We start from the raw sequence: 18370 nt of genomic DNA, 5'->3' as shown, positions 1-18370 counted from the left end.
CGGCTGGTGACGGGTGGACACTTGAAGACAGGAAAATGCCCATGGCTGCCTTCCTCTTCCCCCTCGTGTTTCTCCCGTGCCATTAACGAGCTCAGTCGCCCACAGGACGAGACGCTCTGAGCAGCTGCTTCTGCCAACAAAGCTCTCAGTGCCCATCGCCGAGGCCACCTGCCCGTGAAGGGTTGTTGCCCACCTGCCCCCTCTCCCTGCAGCTGTCCGGACGAGGAGGAGGGGCCCTTCAGCGAGGTGGAAGAGGAGAAGAAGGTGTTCGAGGCCCGCGCCCTGAGGCTGAGGGACTTCCAAGGTAAGGGGAGTCCGTCTGGACCTCCGTGCCCACAGCATGTCCCCCGTATGGTGAGAAGGCCCTGGGAGACGGCCAGCGACATTTCTGTCCTGTCCCGTTGGGGTTGGCCATGGAGCAAAGCTCCACCCGAGCACCAGGCGTTTTGCTGTAGGCTGTGTCATGTCCTGCAGCCCTGCGGAACCTTTGCCGTTAGGCTTTGTCATGAGATGGCACGCTCGGGGCCCCTGAGCCATTTCCAGACGCTCTGGCTTCGCCACACACCCTGCCCCCTCCCTCGGTCCCTGTGCAGGAAGGAGCTCGCCGTAGGTGTCCAAGGTCACAAACGTGAAAACCCCGAGGGGACTTGGAATAGCACAGAACCCCACAGTCTCCCCCCAGAGCCTGGCAGACCCAGACCGGCCCTGGCTCTTTGGCTGCGGACCTCAGCTTCCTCCTGCCTGTTTTAGTGTTTTTTAACTACTTTATTTAGCTAGAATTCGGACACGATACAATTCAGCACCGTTGTAAAGTGCACCATTCGGTGGCTTGTAGTCTGTATCACAAGACTGTGCAACTTGTCGCAATCTTAGATCACTTTCATCGCTACAGAAAGAAGCCCCGTCCCCGTTAGCTGTCACTCCCTGTTCCTTCCTCCCTCAGCCCCTCGTAACCTCTGTTCTAGTTTCAGTTTCCGTGAATTTGCCTGTTCTAGGGATCTTGTATAAATGGAGTCTTGCAGCGTCCCTCTCGTGTCTGGCTGATTTCACCGAGCCGGGTGGTTCAAGGTTCAGCCACATTGTAGTGTGTGTGGATTTCCTTCCCTTTTAAGGCCGAATACTGTTGCATTGTAAGATGCACCCCCTGGGCTTACCCGTGCGTTCCCCTCCCCGGTTTAAGAGGTGCCTGTGAGAATCCAGTGAGGTCACTGGCAAGAACAGTCCTGGGGACTCTGTGGTCTCAATCAGCCTCTCCCTCTTCCCCCCCCACTAACCGAGTCATTTATTTTTCAATTAGGGAGCATTTAGGCCATAAGGACATAAAATTAGGAAGTATATATTTTATTTCTCTTTGTGGGGAGAGGTGTATGTTTGAGGTTATTCATTAATAGAAATGTCCAAAAGAAAGGGGGTGGGAGGGACCTCCCACTGACCCCGGAAGCACAGTGCTAATGCAGTGTTCATTCAGACTCTTTATTTTCTGCCCGGTGGCAATAAAACGCGTGCCCTGCATAGTTATGTCTCCGAGGGTGCCACAGTATCTATTCCTCACTCATTCCTGACAGGATTCTTCCTGTTAGAAATAGATACTTTCTCTATGGAGAGAGTCTCTCCCATCTTGGATGAAAAGCTGGTCTCATCCTTCACACTGGACCATCAGGGACGCTCACCAAAATCCGGAGCCAGGCCGGGCCTGCCCCTCCCGCCGTACTCCCTGCACCCTGCAAGCTCCTCCAGGGTGACAAGGGGAGAAACAGGAGTAAGACCGTGTCTGGAAGGGAAGGGACAGAATTGTGTTTTGCGTGTGACATGATTATTTGCCTGAAAAATCTAACAGAATCAACTAGAAAACTATTGTAACCGGTGAGGGCGCCCAGTAGTCCTGCCGAACGTGATGTGTATGCTTGGGCGGCCACCAGGGAGAAAGTTGCTGTCGTTGCAACAACAACAAAAAGCGTAAAACCCAGAGACCTGTAAGGAGTGTGGCCTAAATACCTGAAGGAAGAGTCTCAGGAGAAGAAAACGAAGTCTTGTAAGAGTCTCGCTGAGGCCCAGACTAATCCATCGGCCTGTTCTGGTCCTCGCGCATACCCCATGGTGTTTGGGTTTTGTCATCGGGGTGAACTATCAGAAGACAGGGCCATGCCCTCACCTGCCCCGCAGGATGGTGGACTCAGGGTGGGCTGCGGGTGGGAGCCGGGTCCCCGGGGAAGATGACCCCGGAAGGCCAACCCCTGTCTCCTGTGGCTTCGCAGAGCGATTGAACGTGAAAGACCAGCAGATTGCACAGAGCCTTGGCGAGAAGCAGCAGATCTACCTGGAGATGGCGGAGATGAGCGGGCTCGAAGATGTCCCCCAGTCGCGGCTCCTCTTCCGAGGAGGGGATCCCTCCGAGACCATGCAGGGGGAGCTGATCCTCAAGTCGGCCATGAGTGAGAGTAAGGAGCCACGCCCGGGGGCCCTCGCTGGGCGCTGGCCCACTGCTGCCCCGCAGTTCTGCTAGGGGGTCCTCGGCTGGCGGGGCGGGGAGGTCCCTCCTCCTGGGAGCAGCTGACACCCCCACCCCCGGCATCGGCTAGAGCCAGAAGGTCCTTCAACACCCCCAGCAGACGTACAGCACCCTCTCCCTGTCAACCCGCTACATGCGAGGCAGCACCACACTAGGCCCCCGGGATCTGAAGTCAACCAAGACGGATTCCCCACACTCAGGAGGTTCTCCTTTCTGAGAAGTGGGTCCCCGATGATGTCCCCAGAAACAGGCACACATCCACCTGTGCTGGGTCACTTCAGACGGCTCCTAGACCCAGCAGGCCTCCCGGGGCGGGCTGCCCCCACCTCTAGGCAGAAAGAGGCTTCTGAGCGCAGTGGCCACAGGAGGGCGCTGGCTAGTGTGCGGCCTGCCCCCCTCCACGTGTGGCAGGCCAGGCAGCCCATGCTCGTTGGGTCCAGCAGGACGGTTGGCCCCGCTTTCAGTGGCAAATGGGAGAGACAGCTGCTGCCCTCCAGACCTTTCCTTCAGAGTGAGGGGAGCAGAGACCAGAGGGGTCCCTTGTGGACTCTGCGTCTGCTCAGTCTTATTTCCTCCAGCCACACTGACCTTCTGCACTGACCTTCCTCGCATTTCTTCAGTGGCCATTGTTCTTGGCCCCCTGAGGAACCCCTCATATCCTGTGCCTCAGCCTGGAATGTTCTTCTCCCCACCTCCTCACTTGGCCAAAGCCTGTTTGTCCTAGAGCGTTTTGTGTGACCTGCCCTGCCCCCAGAGACCTCGTCTGTATGACGGCCGACACACAGGCACACGCCCGCATTGTTCACGAGGCCCAGGGCATCCCCATCCCTCCCACATGCTGCCCCCGTGGTCCACCGTCTCCTGTGGACACGGGTTGGCGTGTCCTGGTTGTAGTACCTGAAGTTAGGGAACACACGGGTCAGGGGACTGAAGTCCCGTGTCGGGGGATTCGAAGACCATGACCGACGCCCTGCAGGCTTCTCAGGCCTGAGTGCCCAGACCCTGCCACGCTCGGACACCCACAGCATGGCTCCACAGCGTGACTCGGTGCCTCCCACCTCCTTCCACAGTCGAGGACATCCAGACCCTGATCTGCAGGCAGCTGGGCAGCGCCAACGGCCAGGTGGAAGATGGGGGAGGTTCCGCGGGCCTGCCCCGCAGGGCAGAGACCTTCGGGGGCCACGACACTGTGAGCAGTCCCGGCAAGAGTGAGTGGTGCCGCGTCCACCTGGGGCTTCTCGGGGCCCCTCCGGAAGATCAGCAGCAGCAAGAGGTTGTGCGGGTTCTTGGAACGTTCCCAGCAGCAGAGTCGAGGCATTTGTTGCTGGGCATCTCTGGGGCTGCTTCCCCCGCAAACGAGTATGAAGCTTCTAGTCAGGTTCTGGAACCTTCAGGGTGTTGTCAGTCGTGCTCCGACAGCAGCACCCAGGCAGCCCTTCCCTCTCTTGCCGGTCTCTGCGTCTCAGATACCACCGGGGCAGCCTGGCCACAATTTCCTACCTGGGTCTGGGGGGCGGGGGCCTGGCCCGGACCCCTGTGGGACCTGCAGCGTCCTCATGCGCCTGGATTGGGCTTTTCAGATGGCAGTTTGAAGAAGGCCTACAGCAGCGACCCCGGCCCCCAAGACTGGCAAAGCCCGGTGAGCAGCCCAGACTCGAAGCCCAGCAACACGCCGGGGGCCTCTGAGGACACCCCACCCGCAGTACGTTGCTTCCTTGGGATATTCTTGAGCTAGGCACAGAGTCCGCGCAAGCCCTTTAAATTAGCGTTCACACGTGTGAACGGCTCTGTGTCTGGGGTTGTCTAGTTTTGCCGTCTCAGGACGCGTAGTGACCAGTGCCAGTCCCGTTGTACCAGGAAATCTCAGCCCAGGTGAACCTGCGGGCCGGCGAACCTCCGTGTTCCCTCCCGCATCTCCTGGGAATGGTAACGAGGTGTCCAGGAGGGGGGCGAGGGAGGGGACAGGCGCAGGGCGGGAGCTGTGGCCGCATCAGCAGCCGAGGGGCGCTGCGGGGACCGTGAGCACTGAGTCTACGCGTGTGTCCTGCTGATGCGCCTGGCTCCTCCCTCCCCTTGGACTCCGGAGGCCCACCCTTACCAGGCGTCGGGGCCGGAGCGGGGTCAGGTTGCGGGTCAGGCTCCCCTCTGCCGCCCACGGGCTCCCCTGAGCCCGCGCACAAGCTTCACCCCCGGAGCTGCAGCCGGGGGCGCCTGGCCCCCGAGCCTCCCCACGTGAGCCCGCAACAGCTGCTCTCCGCCTCCAGGGAGGCCGCCTTGTGCGCTCCTTTTCCAGACACCGAGACTGGGGCGGGGGGGGGGGGGGGGGGGGGCGGTCTCGTCAACAGTAGGCAGGTCCTGAGCTGTCTGTGTTTGGCCCATTCTCTCCACAGGTGGCGGTGCCGGGGGCGGAGTCCGGCCGCCCTCTGCCCGCGGCCCTGGAGCTGGAGGTAGGCCCGGGGCTCAGCGGTCTCCCCAGGGGCGGGCATGCACACCGCACGCGGCTGCGCGCAGCGAGCCAGCGTCTCTCTCCCTCTCCGCAGCTTGTCCAGCGGATCCAGACCCTGTCTCAGCTGCTCCTCAGCCTCCAGGTGCGGGGGGCTTCCGGGGGAGGGGGGCGGCGCGACCATGCCCTTCTCCTGCCCCTGCTTGAGGTCGGGGTCTGGGGAGAGGCGGGCCTCGTCCTAAGACCAGTCGCTCCGCCGCCGCCGCAGGCAGTCATTGCCCAGCAGGACAGCTGCGTGGAGATGCAGAGGGCCTCCATCCAGGAGCGCGAGAAGCAGCTGCGGCTGCAGTCCACGCGCGGGAACCTGCTGCTGGAGCAGGAGCGCCAGCGCAACTTCGAGAAGCAGCGCGAGGAGCTGGCCGCCGTGCAGAAGCAGCAGGGCCTCCTGCGGGCGGAGCAGCAGCGCTGGGAGCGCGAGCGGGAGCGCCAGCAGCACGAGCTGGCCCTGGCCTCGGCCCGGCTGCAGCGGTGCCAGAACGAGTCGCTGCAGCTGCAGGAGCGGCTGAGCCAGGAGCGCGAGCAGCTGGAGCAGCGGCGGCGCGCCTACCAGCACGACCTGGCGCGGCTGCGGGAGGCCCAGCGCGCCGTGGAGCGGGAGCGCGAGCAGCTGGAGCAGCAGCGGCGCCTCCGCAAGCAGAACACGGCGCCCGGCGCGCTGCCGCCCGACTTGCCGGCCGAGGTGAGCGCGGGACAGGGCGCCAGGACACCGCGCGGGGGCGGGGCGGGGGGCGCGTGCGCCCCAGCGTCACGGCGGATGTGCGTGTCCAAGCACAAGCTCCCGGCTAGGAGCTTAGGTCACCCGTGGACCCAAAGGAGGACGGGCAAGTGGGAGAGGCTGGCAGGGGGTCGGGGGTGCACCGTGCAGATCTGAGGCCAGTGGCTTGGAGGGGCTTGTGGAGGGGGGGTGCGCCCCCCCCCCGCCCCCGCAGGAACAGCTTCGGGATGCGTCCTCTGCTGCTTTTCCAGGCCCAGCCACTAAGCCACACTCCCAGCTTCAACGGGGAAGGGCCGGAAGGGCCCTCCGCCCTCGCCAAAGCGCCAGGAGCCCGGGTGAGCATGCCGCTGGCGGGCCCGGGGCCTGAGTTCCCAGAGCGCCCCGAGATGGCTCGCCGGGACAGCGCCCCCGCCGAGAGCCGGCCGGCCAAGAGCGACGTGCCCATCCAGCTGCTGAGCGCCACCAACCAGATCCAGAGGCAGGCGGCTGTGCAGCAGCAGATCCCCACCAAGCTGGCTGCCTCCACCAAGGGCGCCAAGGACAAGGGCGGCAAGAGCAGGGGCTCCCAGCGCTGGGACAGCTCAGGTGAGCCGCGGGGGTGGGCGGAGCTGGGGCGAGTGAGTGGAGTGCTGGCCGGGCGCCTGCCCGGTCCGCTATGGCCCTGGACTCGCAGGTCCAGTTGTGGGCTCTTTGTGAAGCCAAAGCGGCTTCTTGTGAACAAACCAAAATGGGGCCCCAGGGCCATCCTCTGGAGGGGGCAGCAGGGGGAACCTGGAGGGCACAGCTGGCAACCCTGGGCTAATGTGGCAGAGGCCAGTCCCCGCCCCACACGGAGGTCTCATCCCAAGAAGGAAAATTAAAACATCAGGCCCCATGTCTTTTTCTCACCTTGGCCCTCAAACGGGGATTGGAGTCAACAGAACATCTTGGCAGTTCAGAAAGAAGAGCCCGGGTCCCTTGGGGACATCAGGGCAACCGGTGCTAATGCTCCCCAGCGAGCCCCTGCCCAGGGACAGTTCTCGTGCCCAGGTCTCTGCCGTGTCCTCATCCCACAGAGGAGACACTGAGGCCCTTGCACAGAGCACCCTGCAGTGAGAGGTCCTTCCTCCGGTAGAGAAAGCCCAGGGACTCCCAGGGGTGCTGCCGGCATGCAAGCTCTGGCTGAGGGGAGCCAGCACTGGAATGTTCCCTGAGGAACAGGGCCTGTGTGCCAGGACTGCTGGGCTCCGGGGTCAGGGGGTCGCTCTCTCGTGCAGAGGCTGAGTTACTCCAAGGGCCCTCTAGTCGGGTGTCACCGTCTCTGGGGCTGAATGAGTGGGTGTGTCCCCGGCCCAAATGGGGGGGGCGCTGCCCACGTGCCCGGAGCGAGGCCAGACACCCCAGGCTGTGCCCGCCCTCCCTCAGCCTCCTTCGACCTGAAGCAGCAGCTGCTCCTCAGCAAGCTCGTGGGCAAGGACGAGAACAGCGCTCGGAACCGCCGCTCGCTGAGCCCGGTTCTGCTCAGCAGCCACAGCTCCGTGTCCCCCGCGGGTGAGCCCAGCCCCCCCCACCCCCGCCCCAGGACAGCAGGGCCACCACGGTGCCTGGCGGCGGCTGACAACCAGCACTCTCCCTCTCTTCCAGACCCTTGCTGCCCGGCCCCGGCTGACGTCCCCACCGAGTGCTGCTCCCTCAAGCCCGGGGGCGCCCCCGTGCCCCCCTCCCCCTTGCCACTGCCCAGCACACCGGGCGGCAAGGAAGACGGCAGCAAGGAAGACGTCATCTTCTTCTAGAGGGGGTGTGGCTCGAGGTGCAGACCCCTCCCCGTCCTGCTCTCTGGGGAACAGCCCAGTCCCTTTCCTCTTCCCGAGCAAACCACCACCAACGGCTGCCTGGCTGGGGCCGGGGTCAGGGTCAGGGCCGGGGCTGGCCCGTCGCCTCGAGGCTCTTCCTGTAGGATTAGCAGTGGTGCCTGGGTAACTTTCTAAACCTCTTTTTTTTTTTTTTAACACAAAAAGGAAAGTTTTTAATCGAAGGTTGAACCAGAGCTAACCCAAGGAGCTGTGTGCAGTCGTAGCACCCCTGTTGGGGAGGGAGAGAGAGGGTGACTCCACGCCGTTTTTCCAAGGTAGTGACAGACAGTGGTGGCTCCGCAAGATTCCTGAGGACAGGCCGGACCCCAGTCGGAGAAGCAGGGGCCGGCCCTGGGGCTGGGTGGTGTCGGCAGGATCCGCTTCCGAAGCAGAGACTTGCCTGTGTTCGCGGTGGGCCTCAAGGCCAGGGCGTGAGTGCAGACGGGGGAGGGGGGCGGCCACACGGCCCCGCCAGGGACAGAAGGCCACAGGGCGGGGCATGTGGAGAGGACCAGCCGGTGGCACAGGTGACAGGAGGGGACGGGCCATAACTAACTTTAATTTGACAGAGGTCTTTAAACTCTGCTGTTGCCAAACTTGGTGCTTTCCAAAGGCACCTGAGCACAGTGGCATGCTTCTGTGGGGTTCGAGGGCCCCAGCCGTTCTCCGAGCTCTCAGCCTGTCCGGGGAAGCCCAGTCGAGAGCGTTAGCCAGGGCCAGCGCGCCCCCGAGGGTCCCAGCGCCCATGAGATGGGCGGGCTTTCCTGCGGCTGCAGGGAGGAAGGCCCCAGGGCGGGTGTCCCTCACCCTTGGGCAGGGGCTGGTACAAGGAATGGAGCGGTGGGGCCGCCACGTCCTCGTGGCCGGGGGCGACATGCCAGAGGGGTCACCTAGGGCCTGGAAGACGTCAGATGGGCAGGGGGCTCAGGTGCCTCGTGTCCAGCGAGCTGAGCTAGCCTACTGTCAGCTCCCCTGGAGGACAAGGGCCACCCATCCCGCTGCACAGCTCTAGATGCTGGGGAGCACGCTGGGTGTCCAGGAGCACTCCGGGCCTGGCCAGTGGGTCAGATGCACACTTCAGCTGCGGAGGAACTCAAGCCTGGGTGCAGGGTGGGGGAATGGGGGTACTCCGGCCTTTTGGTCCCTGGCCTCCCCCACTGAGCCCAGAGCCCCGACCCTCCCAAAGCGCTGGTGGGAGGACTGGGGCCCCAGCTGAGCAGTTCGAACCTCTCCCGGGCACAGTGAATGGTGTGCCGAGCCCGGCCCCTCTGAGAACCTCTGCCCGCTCCCTTCTCTCCCCCGGTCTCCACTTAGCGCTTGGGGCCTGCAGCATCCGCGCGTCCTCGGGGAGCCAGGAGAAGCGTCCTCCCTCGGTCCTGTGAGGCGTCCGAGCTCACCTGTGCCATGTCTGTGATCGGGGTTTGCGTTTTCGTACTGAGACGTCTCCAAGCACTTTAGCAGAGTTGACTTTTAAGTTCCTGTCCTATGGTGAAGCGAACATCTCTGGGCCCTCGTGCTGGGTGATTCCACCGCCACGCGCCCCTGTCCGCCGGCTCTGGTCTGACCCTCCGAGGCGCCACGATTCCTCAGCCGGTGACAAGTCCAAGGAACCGCCACTTGGCCGTGTGGCAGGGAACTGGGGCATCCCACCGCGGGGCCACACAGCAGGGCAGTGTCGTCATGGGTCCATCCCTCGTCCGGGCAAGGTCACTCCCAGAGAGCCCGATTTTATTTGTACGGTTGGTGGTTGAGCAGATCCTCATGTCCATGGAACCTGTGCACGTCCTCGTTAATTGTGACCATAATCGTAGTCCAGCCGACAATTATTTTTATGATGATTGCAACATTTCCTCACCGTGGGGTCTTTCAGAACCACCTTAGAACTTAAGACCTGATTCCAGCAATAAAAGTATCGGAGATGAGCCGACGGGAGTGTTCGTTTGGGGGTTTGGGGTTTTGTTTTAGGATCCTCGGCCCAAACATCAGTGCTCTACAGGTGGCTCACATCACCGGGCAGGGCGCCCCTCACACCCATGCCCAGGGCCCCACACCCTCCCCTCAGGAAGCTCCAGACGATGACCGCGTGCAGACATTCGGAGTCAGAGGCAGTGGGGGTGCCCGGGAGCCCCCGGGGAGAAGCAGCCCTCCAGACGAGGCTGAGGTGTGGGGATGCGGCCAAGTCCTCTCCGCTCTGGCGGGGTGCCCTTCCTGTTAGGCCTGTCCCCGTGCTCTTGGGACGTCGGCCTCCTAGACAAGGAGGCATTGCCCCAAGTAGGGCCATCCCCAAGGCCCATCTGCCTCCCTGCTCCCCAAAGGAGCTGAGTTTGCTACGGCAGGTGCTCCCTGGGTGCTGGGAGAACGCTTTCAGGCCCTGCTCCCAGGAACTGGCTGGCTCTGCCCCCACCTCAGAGGCTGAAGTTGCCAGGCGGGGAAGAGCACCGGGCAGGGGCTGTGGCCACACTACAGGTGGGGCTCCTCGACCGCCCAGCGGTGTGTCCCAGCATAGCCCCAGCCCTGGCATTTGGCTCTGCCCAGGCCCATGGGGACACCAGCCTGCCGGGGACCTGTGACTGGACAGGTTACGTATGGGGGTGTTCCTGTGGCTTCCCCACAAACACAGTGCTCCGAGTGCCTTACAAGTATCAACTCCCTGAGTCTCCAGGCAGGTAAGCAGGTACTGCTGTGACCCCCACCCCAGCCCCGCTGGTGCCCTGAGTGCTGGGAAGGGGGCCTCTGCTAAGGGCCACGGCGAGCAACATCCCCCCCTTTGCGAGAGGGGAAGGGGAGGCTGACCTGACCCAGCCTGGCCCCCTCCCCTCGTCCAGGGGGATGGGTGGGGCAGGGTGCTCCAGCCAGGGCCAGGTGGGGGGGGTCTTCTGCACCCCATGTTAACCCTGAGGGGCCCTGTATCCCAGCTTTTCCCACCACATAGCTTCCCTGTGGGACAAGAGGTGGAGGGGTGTCACATGAAGCCTCGGGGGCTGCAAACTGCCATTTTTGTTGGCTCTTCCTGGTGCTTGCGGGATGTAAGGGACAGCCTGATCCCCTCCGCTTTCCGGCTAGGACCCAGAGGTGGAGGATCCGAGGCCACGTCGAGACGGGCAGACGTGGGCTGGCCACCATCTGCAGGCGCCTGCCTGAGGCCACACACACGGGGCCTCTCACAGGTCAGTCTGAGACATCCCATCCCGCCATGATCCCCATGAGGTGGGAGACGATCCCGGCCGCAGCCTGGAGCCCGTAAAACACTCAGACCAGCCCTGGGCCCAAGCTGTGGCGGAGTGTGAAATGCTTCGGCCACAACAAGCACCCTGGAGCTGCCCAGGCGGACGAGACACAGACGTGGCCCCCTGTGCCCGAGACGGAGGTGCGGGGAGCTGCTCGCCTGGGCTGAAGCCTGCTCAGGGCCAGCACGTTCCAGAAGGCGGGCTGAGGAGGTGTGGTTTCCAGGCAGCACCTGCACCCCCTCTCAACATGCACAGGGCTGCCGCCGCCGCCGCCGCCGCCGCCGCCGCCACCGCCGGGAAGGAACAGGGCGTGTGAGCAGGAAGGCCTGCAGGTGGGAGGGGCTGGGGGCCAGTGATTTAGAAATAAGCTCTCACACTGGGCCCAGCACCAACAACCTATTTAATCGATCATCATCGCGACTTTCCTAAGGCCCGCGTGGCGCACACCATCCTGGCTCCCCCGCTCGCCTTTACTGGAATGCAGGACACGGGCCGAGCGAGGTGCTGTGAGGCCCACAGCAGCCTTCTCTGCATGTGAGGCCTGGCGACCCCTACTCTGGCCCTGAGAGAAGACCCCCACGGAGCCCCGGCCTAGTTGGAAAGGTCCTGGCTCTCGGCCCCCGGGGGACCTCACCCCTGCCCACATCCTGGCCCACCATGGGCCCGTGCCCGAGGCGGCCCCGCGCGTTCTCTGGGTTACGCGTCCCTACACCTGGCATTGAGTTGCTCAATTACAGACCCAGCCCTCGCCCGACTGATTTCTGCTTTGTGGGAAGGGGCCCTCCGGTGGGGTTCCGGCTGCACCCACACCTCCCAGGCCACGTCAGGGGGTGGTGGCCTCGGCCCGGCCAGCCTGGTACACGCTGAGGAGGGAGGAGATGGTCCCGAGGAGGCCCACAAGCCACGGGGGGAAGCGGCCAGCCCACAGGACACCCGGAGGCAGCCAGTGCACGGCGTTGGCCAGATCGGCCACGTTGCTCAGGAGGGTCAGCACCTCCGACCGGACCTGGGCCTCCATGGCCCTCCTCTTGCTCCGGGGCAGCCGGCTGCGGGAGCAAAGAGAAGCCACTGGGGAAGACCCAGGCACACCCAGGCTCACCCCAACGGGCAGGAAGAGGTGACAGCAGAGCGAGTGAGGAGAACTGGTGGGGCTGCGTCCCCGTCACACCCCCCAGAGGGAGCCCACAGCATGAACAGGGCACAGACGGGTGTGGGAAGTCTCAAACCCACACCTCAGTCCTCTGGGCCCTGGAGACAGGCAGGGAGCTGCGGGGGTCGGGGGGCGCTCGGGGCCTCAAGCCAGCCTCTGTTTCCCCATCTGGGCCAGTCCCTGGAGCTGCTGTAAGGCCCCCGCGCAGGCCCGCACAGGCGCGAGGCTGGAAACGTGGCAGCTCACAGCACCTCCCCGGCGAGGGAAACCCAGCAGCGTCCCCAGCCTGCGGCAGGAAGTCAGCCTTTCTCCCGGGCAAAACCCTGGGGTCGTACCTGGTGAAGGCCACTGCGGGGCCCCTCAGCTTCCGTCTCAGCGTCAGGACCATCCTCAAGGACCTGCAGCAGGCAAAGCAAAGCAGGGTGGGGGCGCAGGGGTTAGCTCCCCATTGCCAGCCCAAGGGGAGGCTGCCGCCCCCCACGACGGCCACAGGTAACTCCAGCGCCCTGCACCCTCCCAGGGCACCAGACTGGCCTGGGCCTCGGAAGCTCCCGGGGACTCCTAATTCGGACCCTGACCTGCCTGCACTGTCCACACAAGATCTGGAAGCATCTAGTGCTTCCGATGCTGGAGCCAGGCATGTGTCCCTGGCCAGGTGACCTGTCCCCGGAGAGCATGGGGACACAAGTCAGCACCTGCAGTGAGGTAAGTGGGTCTGCGTCAGACCACCTGGAAGACTGGAGCAACACGCCGACTCCTGCGCCCCGGGTCCAGACTAGCAGAATCCAAACCTCTCGGCAACTGGGCATCTGCATTTCAGCAAACTCCCTGGTGACTCTCAGGCACCTTGGGGTCCTATGGACACCAGGTCAGGACCCTCATGCTTGCTCACACCAAATAGAGAGACATGATGAAAAAGTATAAGCTCTAAAAATGAACAGGCAGAGCACAATTTGAGGGCAATGCCACCACTCTGTGATGCTGTAACAGTGGGAATGTCTCATTACACACCTGTCCAAGCCCCCAGGACGTGCAACACAGAGTGAATCCAGATGTAAACCACGGACTTGGGGTGCCCGTGACTTGTCGACGTGGATTCATCGACTGCTGGGGGAGTTTGATCGTGGAGGGGCTGTGGGGCGGGTGGGGAATCTATGGAAACTCTCTTCACTTTCAGTTCAATTGTGCTGTGAAGCTAAAACTCTAAAAGTCTATTTTAAAAAAATTAATGGAACCGGGGTGCCTGGCTGGCCTAGCCGGTAGAGTGTGCTTTCTGGGCAGGGAGCTCGGAACAAACCCGCTCAGCGCATTTACAGAGAGGGAAATGTTCGGGAGGAAACCATTATTTGAAAGTTCTAGAAACAGCTGGGACGCCTGGGTGGCTCAGTCAGTTAAGCGGCTGCCTTCGGCCCGGGTCATGATCCCAGGGTCCTGGGATCGAGTCCCACATCAGGCTCCTTGCTCAGCAGGGAGCCTGCTTCTCCCTCTCTCTCCTTCTGCTTGTGCTCTCTCTGTCAAATAAATAAAATCTTTATTTAAAAAAAAAAAAAAGCAGATGCTTTGGGCGCCTGGGTGGCTCAGTTGGTTAAGCGACTGCCTTCAGCTCAGGTCATGATCCTGGAGTCCTGGGATCGAGTCCCACATCGGGCTCCCTGCTCAGCGGGGAGTCTGCTTCTCCCTCTGACCCACTTCCCTCTTGTGCTTTCTATCTTTCTCTCTCTCTCTCAAATAAATAAATAAAATCTTTAAAAAAAAAAAAGAAAGAAAGTTCTAGAAACAGTCTGGGTTTCAGAAGCACACAGCCAGTCAAGAAACTCCTGTTCTCTCTGGGGACATTTGCCGACGACCACGCACACACGCAGAGACCCGGGGAAAGGCATCCCCCTCCAGCTACTTCGGTCCCCGGCCTGGAGTTCTTCCTGCTTCCTGGGGCCAGTGGGCACAATCATGCCCTCCAAAGATGTCCACGTCCTCATCTGCAGGCCCTGTGAGCGTGCTCCCTTACATGGCACAAAGGACTTTGCCGACGGGAGGGAGGTAAGGGTCTTGAGATGGGGGAGGACGTGGGGCTCTCACGGGGCCCTCATGAGGGGGAGGCGGCAGGGTCGGGAGTCGGAGATGTGCCCAAGGAAACGGGCTGTGCTCTGAAGACGGAGGGGAGGGACCACGGGCCAAGGAATGCAGTGGTCTCTAGAAGCCGAAAGAGGCAGGACTGGCTTCTCCCCCGACCTGGAGGTGTAGCACAGTGAGTCCACACTGGACTTCCGACCTCCAGAGCCGTGAGGCAGTGCGCGTGTGCTGTTTCGAGCCACGGGGTTTGGGGGGGTCTGTTACAGCTGCAGGTCTAGGGAGGCACCCCTTACGGCCTGCTGGTGGGTGTTAAGGCCACGTACCTGGCAATGCCCAGGAGCAGGGAGAGGCCCCAGAAGGCTGTGCTCAGTGTCCACCACCGGGCAGGGTCCACGTGGAGGATCTGGGCATCAGCAGCCCAGGCGATGTGCTCACAGGGGTAGTAGAGCTGGTCGGCCAGGTTGCCGAGGACCGACACGCAGCGGACAAAGCTGTCTTCCTCCTGCAGGACCAGGAGAGAGGGGGGCGTGCGCCTGGAGTCAGACCTACCCAGGCCCATCTTAGGGACCCAGGCCAAGCCAGATGGCAGTCACGGGGCAACGTCCAGGCCCAGCAGGCTGGCCCACGGCGGGCCACTGCAGGGGAAGAAAGGCCCGATTTCCGCTTCTCAGAGCAGTGTGGCCGTCATCCCCCCGGTGGAGCAGAAGCTGTCAACTTAGCTGCGCAAGCGATCCCCTGGAGAGCTTCAGAGCACCAGCCCCAGCCCCAGGGATTCTGCCTCACTAGGTCCGGCGTAGGCCCTGGCACCAGGAATGTCTTTTAAGTTCCCGGATGATTCCCAAGTAGGACAATTTGGGATGCCCTGCATCAGGGCCTTCCCACCCTGCAGCCTTCTGGGTCCTGCGCACGGGTCTGCAGGCCAGGCTCCCTGGCACCAGGCTCTAGGAGAGCCGCGGAGGGAGAGCCCTGCAGAGCACCCCGACCCGACAGGGCAGGGTGGTACTGAACACGCTCAGTGCGGACAGTAAGTGGGCACCAGGCTGCAAGGCTTGGGTCACCACTCCAAACCAGAGGGGTCACAAGCCCCGCAAACAGGCCAACTGAGGTACTTAGGGGAAGCTGCCACCTGCCCTCCTCATACAAGGACAGGCCTCGGGCCTTCGAATAGCAGAACCCAAGCCCTCGCCCAAGTTCCACCAAGTTCCGAGCCACGGCCTGTATCCAGTGAGGCAGGACCAGCTGAGGCTCAGGAGCCTGGTGCCCACGCCGCATTCTTGGGGCCCACCCCTCAGGACTCCACCCCTTGGAGGCCTCTAAGCTGGGGGGGGGCCCTGTGTGTCCTTCACTTCCTGCCTTCAGCCTCCTCATCCTCACTGCCTGCCATACCCCTTACCCTCCCCTCCGGAGCCCCCTTCCTTCCTAGTGGCCAGCTGGGATCCTGCCTCCCTCTAGGTTCTGAACCCCCCTCCAGCTCCCCCATCCTGCCTGGGACCCTCTGGTGTGTTTGGCGTATTTCAGTCCTCCCCCGAGAACAGGGCCCTCCCTGCCCGCTCCCCAGTATGCTCCTTCCACTAGGGTCTCCAGAGAAGCAGCGAGGCCAAGGCCCTACACTGGGGAGGAGGAGATGCTCACAGGACAGGGGTGCAGGCACCTAAACACCGGACCCAGCAAAAGGAGTTCTTGTTCTGGCCAAGGGACATACAAGGTGCAGAGGGCCCCCGCCCCTTGTCTAGGGATGCAGAGGAGATGTTGGTTCGGGGAGGGGTCCTCTGAGGATGCATGGGAAGCGTGCCCTAATCGAAGACGAGGATAGGAGACGGGTGTCAAAACAGGAGGAAGGTCCAGAAAGCACTTGAGATTGAGGTGACTGGGCCACTGGGCGCTGGAGTGGAAGGAGGGTGGGTGCACCTGAACGTGGAGTGGCTCAGAGAGGGGACAGGGGCAGGGGGGACGGGCAGGGCAGCCCACGGAGGGGCATAACGGCCAGACAGGCCCAGGGAAGCTTCCGGGCCCATCCTCTGGGGGAAATGGCCCCTGTTCTAACAGCAAAATCGACATGTCCATCGTCAGGGGATCAGTTACATAAATCACCATCCAGCTCTATAGCAGATTACGGTGCGGCCACAAAGAAGGAAGGAGCTCTGTTTGGACTGAGAGGGAGTGACCTCCAAGCCATGCTGTTTAACAGACAAAAGCAAGTCCCAAACAGCGTACCAGGTGCACAACTAATTACGTAAACAGGGTGATTTGCCTCCGCACGGACAGGACACCTCGTGAAGGAATCACGAAAAGCTGACAACAGTATATGCCTCTGAGGCGAAAAACCAAGGGTGAGGGGATCAGGAAGGAGGGAGACTTTTTAATTCCATAACTTTTTGGAATGTATGAATGTATAAGCCATTTTTTCATTTAAATTCAAATGAGAACATCTGACCATCTCACAAAAGCAAGCAAAATTTTTAAAAGTAAGAATCAGCCTACACCGCTGCCTTTGGCCAAGTCCATGAAACGCGGTTGCCCAGAGACTACGGCCCCACACACCCCGTTACCTCTGCCCCCAGGCCATACTGCTTCGTGTAGATAAACATGGCCACATCATCAAAGAGTCGCAGGACAGTCCTACAGTGGCTGAGTTGGGAGGACAGGGTCAGCAGGCGTGTCCCCACTTCTGATCTGGCCGGACAGCGTTCCACCAGGACCCCGCCAACCAGTTGGCAACAGTACCCCAGCGTTCGGATCTGTGGGAAACCAGAGCAGTCAGCAGGGCCCTGCTCTTGGGCCGAGCTGGATCGGCCCCCACGTGGCCGTGGGTCCCCTGGGATCAAGTTGGGGGGCGAGGGGGCTTGTGCAGACTAGATCAACAAACTTCCAATAAAAGCTGAAAGTTTAAAGAGATACTTGCAGGTGGGACAAATGGAGAAACGTGACCTCATTGTCCAAAAGTCACTGGGGAGACTCTTAAGGGAATGCTGGCTCGTGCCACTGAGGGGCACACCCTTTGGAGACAGATGTGACCGAGACAAGAAAATGCAACCATGTCACACCTCAGGGGTCCCCCTTTTCCCAGCAGACAGCAGGACGAGGCAGACATGTATATTTGCATCTACCCAGCTGGACCAATGTCTGTAGCTGGGTTGAGGACTGGAGAAGTTATCGGGCCTCGGCCCAGTGAGCCGAGGGTCATCTGCTTGACTTACCTCAGTGAGAAGGAATCCACTCAATGGGTGGTTTGGGGCATGGGGAACTGTCAGCTTCACCACCCTTACATCTTTATTTCATCTGCTTTCCAGAAATTGCTTTTTCCTGTTGTTTTATATATTTTCACTTATTTCTTTTCAGAATTGTAATAGCAAAACTGTGTCATAGCAAAACTCTGCGTTTTAAATGTACAGCTTGGGAATGTATTAAAACCCGAATGCCCAATCATAAGGTCTTTGGGACCTAATTGCCCACCACTGGTACATTTCCTGGTGCAACCTAAATGCCTACCTATAAGAGAGAAAAGCTTATATAGGAACAAGCTGAGCATCTGCCTTTAAGGGCCTTCCAGCCATATGGGAAAGGCCTAAAAATCCTAAATCCCCCTATGAGATTGTTAGGGACAAAACCAGGGACCAACCAAGTGGCCTAGTCAGATCCTAAATGTTCCAACAGGATTTGGTCGGCCTGTAAATGTCCAGCCAGGGGGAACTGGAACAACCTAAGTGCCCAATTATAGGGGAATCGGTCGCAACCTCAATGTCCAGCCATAGAAGGAGCGCTGCAACACCCTGAGTCCTCATATGAGACTGCCTGGGACAACCCAGTGACCACCTTCAGTGGTCTGGTCGGATCCCAAATGTCCAAACGTGCGGATTTGGCTGGTACTGAGAACACCCCACCATGATGAGTTAGCAGGAGCAATCTGTACGTCCACTGCTAGGGGACAGGGTCGGAGCCCAGCCGGGAGGGCGCCTCGGCGATGGATCCTGAGCGACCCGCCCCGCTCTGGCCTCCGTTTCCAGACACGGAGCTCCAGCCCTGCTCCGGGACCACGGGCCGCGCTCCGCCCCAGCCTCACCAGGCGGTCCCGACCCCTGTACGACTCCAGCGCCGAAGCCAGGCCGCTCAGCGCCGCCATGGCAACTCCGCCGTGGCGCCACCGTGACGTCGGCGCGCAGCGCCAAGGGGGGCGGGGGCACGGCGCGAGGCCTCGCCCCCCCCCCCCCGGGAACGCTCTGCGCAGGCGCGGCCGCGACCCTTTGTCCCCGGCTCGACTCATTGTCCCCGGCCGGGCCCTTTGTCTGCTGCGGGGAGCTGCCCAGTCTGCAGCTTAGTGGCCGCAACGTCCCCGCTCGCCCGGGGCCTCTGCACCCAGACGGCCC

The 18370-nt window shown here is 61.7% G+C and overlaps 2 protein-coding genes across 5 annotated transcripts in view; one reads left to right on the top strand and one right to left on the bottom strand.

Annotated features, from left to right (window-relative positions):
* Window positions 1-9748, top strand: part of ARHGEF18 (Rho/Rac guanine nucleotide exchange factor 18) — an 85998-nt gene extending 76250 nt beyond the window's left edge. For 2 of the 3 annotated variants that reach the window (XM_027582994.2, XM_027582995.2), the window contains 10 exons: window positions 213-304; window positions 2256-2438; window positions 3580-3717; window positions 4090-4211; window positions 4900-4956; window positions 5050-5097; window positions 5221-5691; window positions 5979-6312; window positions 7132-7257; window positions 7351-7615. In XM_027582994.2, coding sequence (XP_027438795.1) covers window positions 213-304; window positions 2256-2438; window positions 3580-3717; window positions 4090-4211; window positions 4900-4956; window positions 5050-5097; window positions 5221-5691; window positions 5979-6312; window positions 7132-7257; window positions 7351-7499 — 1720 coding nt within the window. In that variant the 3' untranslated portion in view covers window positions 7500-7615. Of the gene's footprint in view, window positions 1-212; window positions 305-2255; window positions 2439-3579; window positions 3718-4089; window positions 4212-4899; window positions 4957-5049; window positions 5098-5220; window positions 5692-5978; window positions 6313-7131; window positions 7258-7350; window positions 7616-8873 lie in introns of those variants that run through there. The other variant, XM_027582993.2, reaches the window with a different exon arrangement.
* A 1828-nt stretch (window positions 9749-11576) lies between these two features.
* PEX11G (peroxisomal biogenesis factor 11 gamma) lies at window positions 11577-18148 on the bottom strand. 2 transcript variants are annotated; one of them, XM_027583024.2, is made up of 5 exons: window positions 18067-18148; window positions 16556-16744; window positions 14330-14508; window positions 12272-12334; window positions 11577-11832 (listed from the first exon to the last, which is right to left on the bottom strand). In XM_027583024.2, the coding sequence occupies exons 1-5, from the start codon at window positions 18124-18126 to the stop codon at window positions 11610-11612; spliced, it is 714 nt and encodes a 237-aa protein (XP_027438825.1). In that variant the 5' UTR covers window positions 18127-18148; the 3' UTR covers window positions 11577-11609. The 2 variants fall into 2 exon arrangements, with proteins under 2 accessions (XP_027438825.1, XP_027438824.2); XM_027583023.2 differs by having other exon boundaries at window positions 11693-12334.
* Window positions 18149-18370: the final 222 nt, after the last annotated feature.

Source organism: Zalophus californianus, chromosome 1 (genome assembly GCF_009762305.2).
Source record: "Zalophus californianus isolate mZalCal1 chromosome 1, mZalCal1.pri.v2, whole genome shotgun sequence".
Lineage (NCBI taxonomy): Eukaryota > Metazoa > Chordata > Mammalia > Carnivora > Otariidae > Zalophus > Zalophus californianus.
Note: the sequence above shows the minus strand (reverse complement) of the source record. Positions and strands in the feature narration are given on the sequence as shown.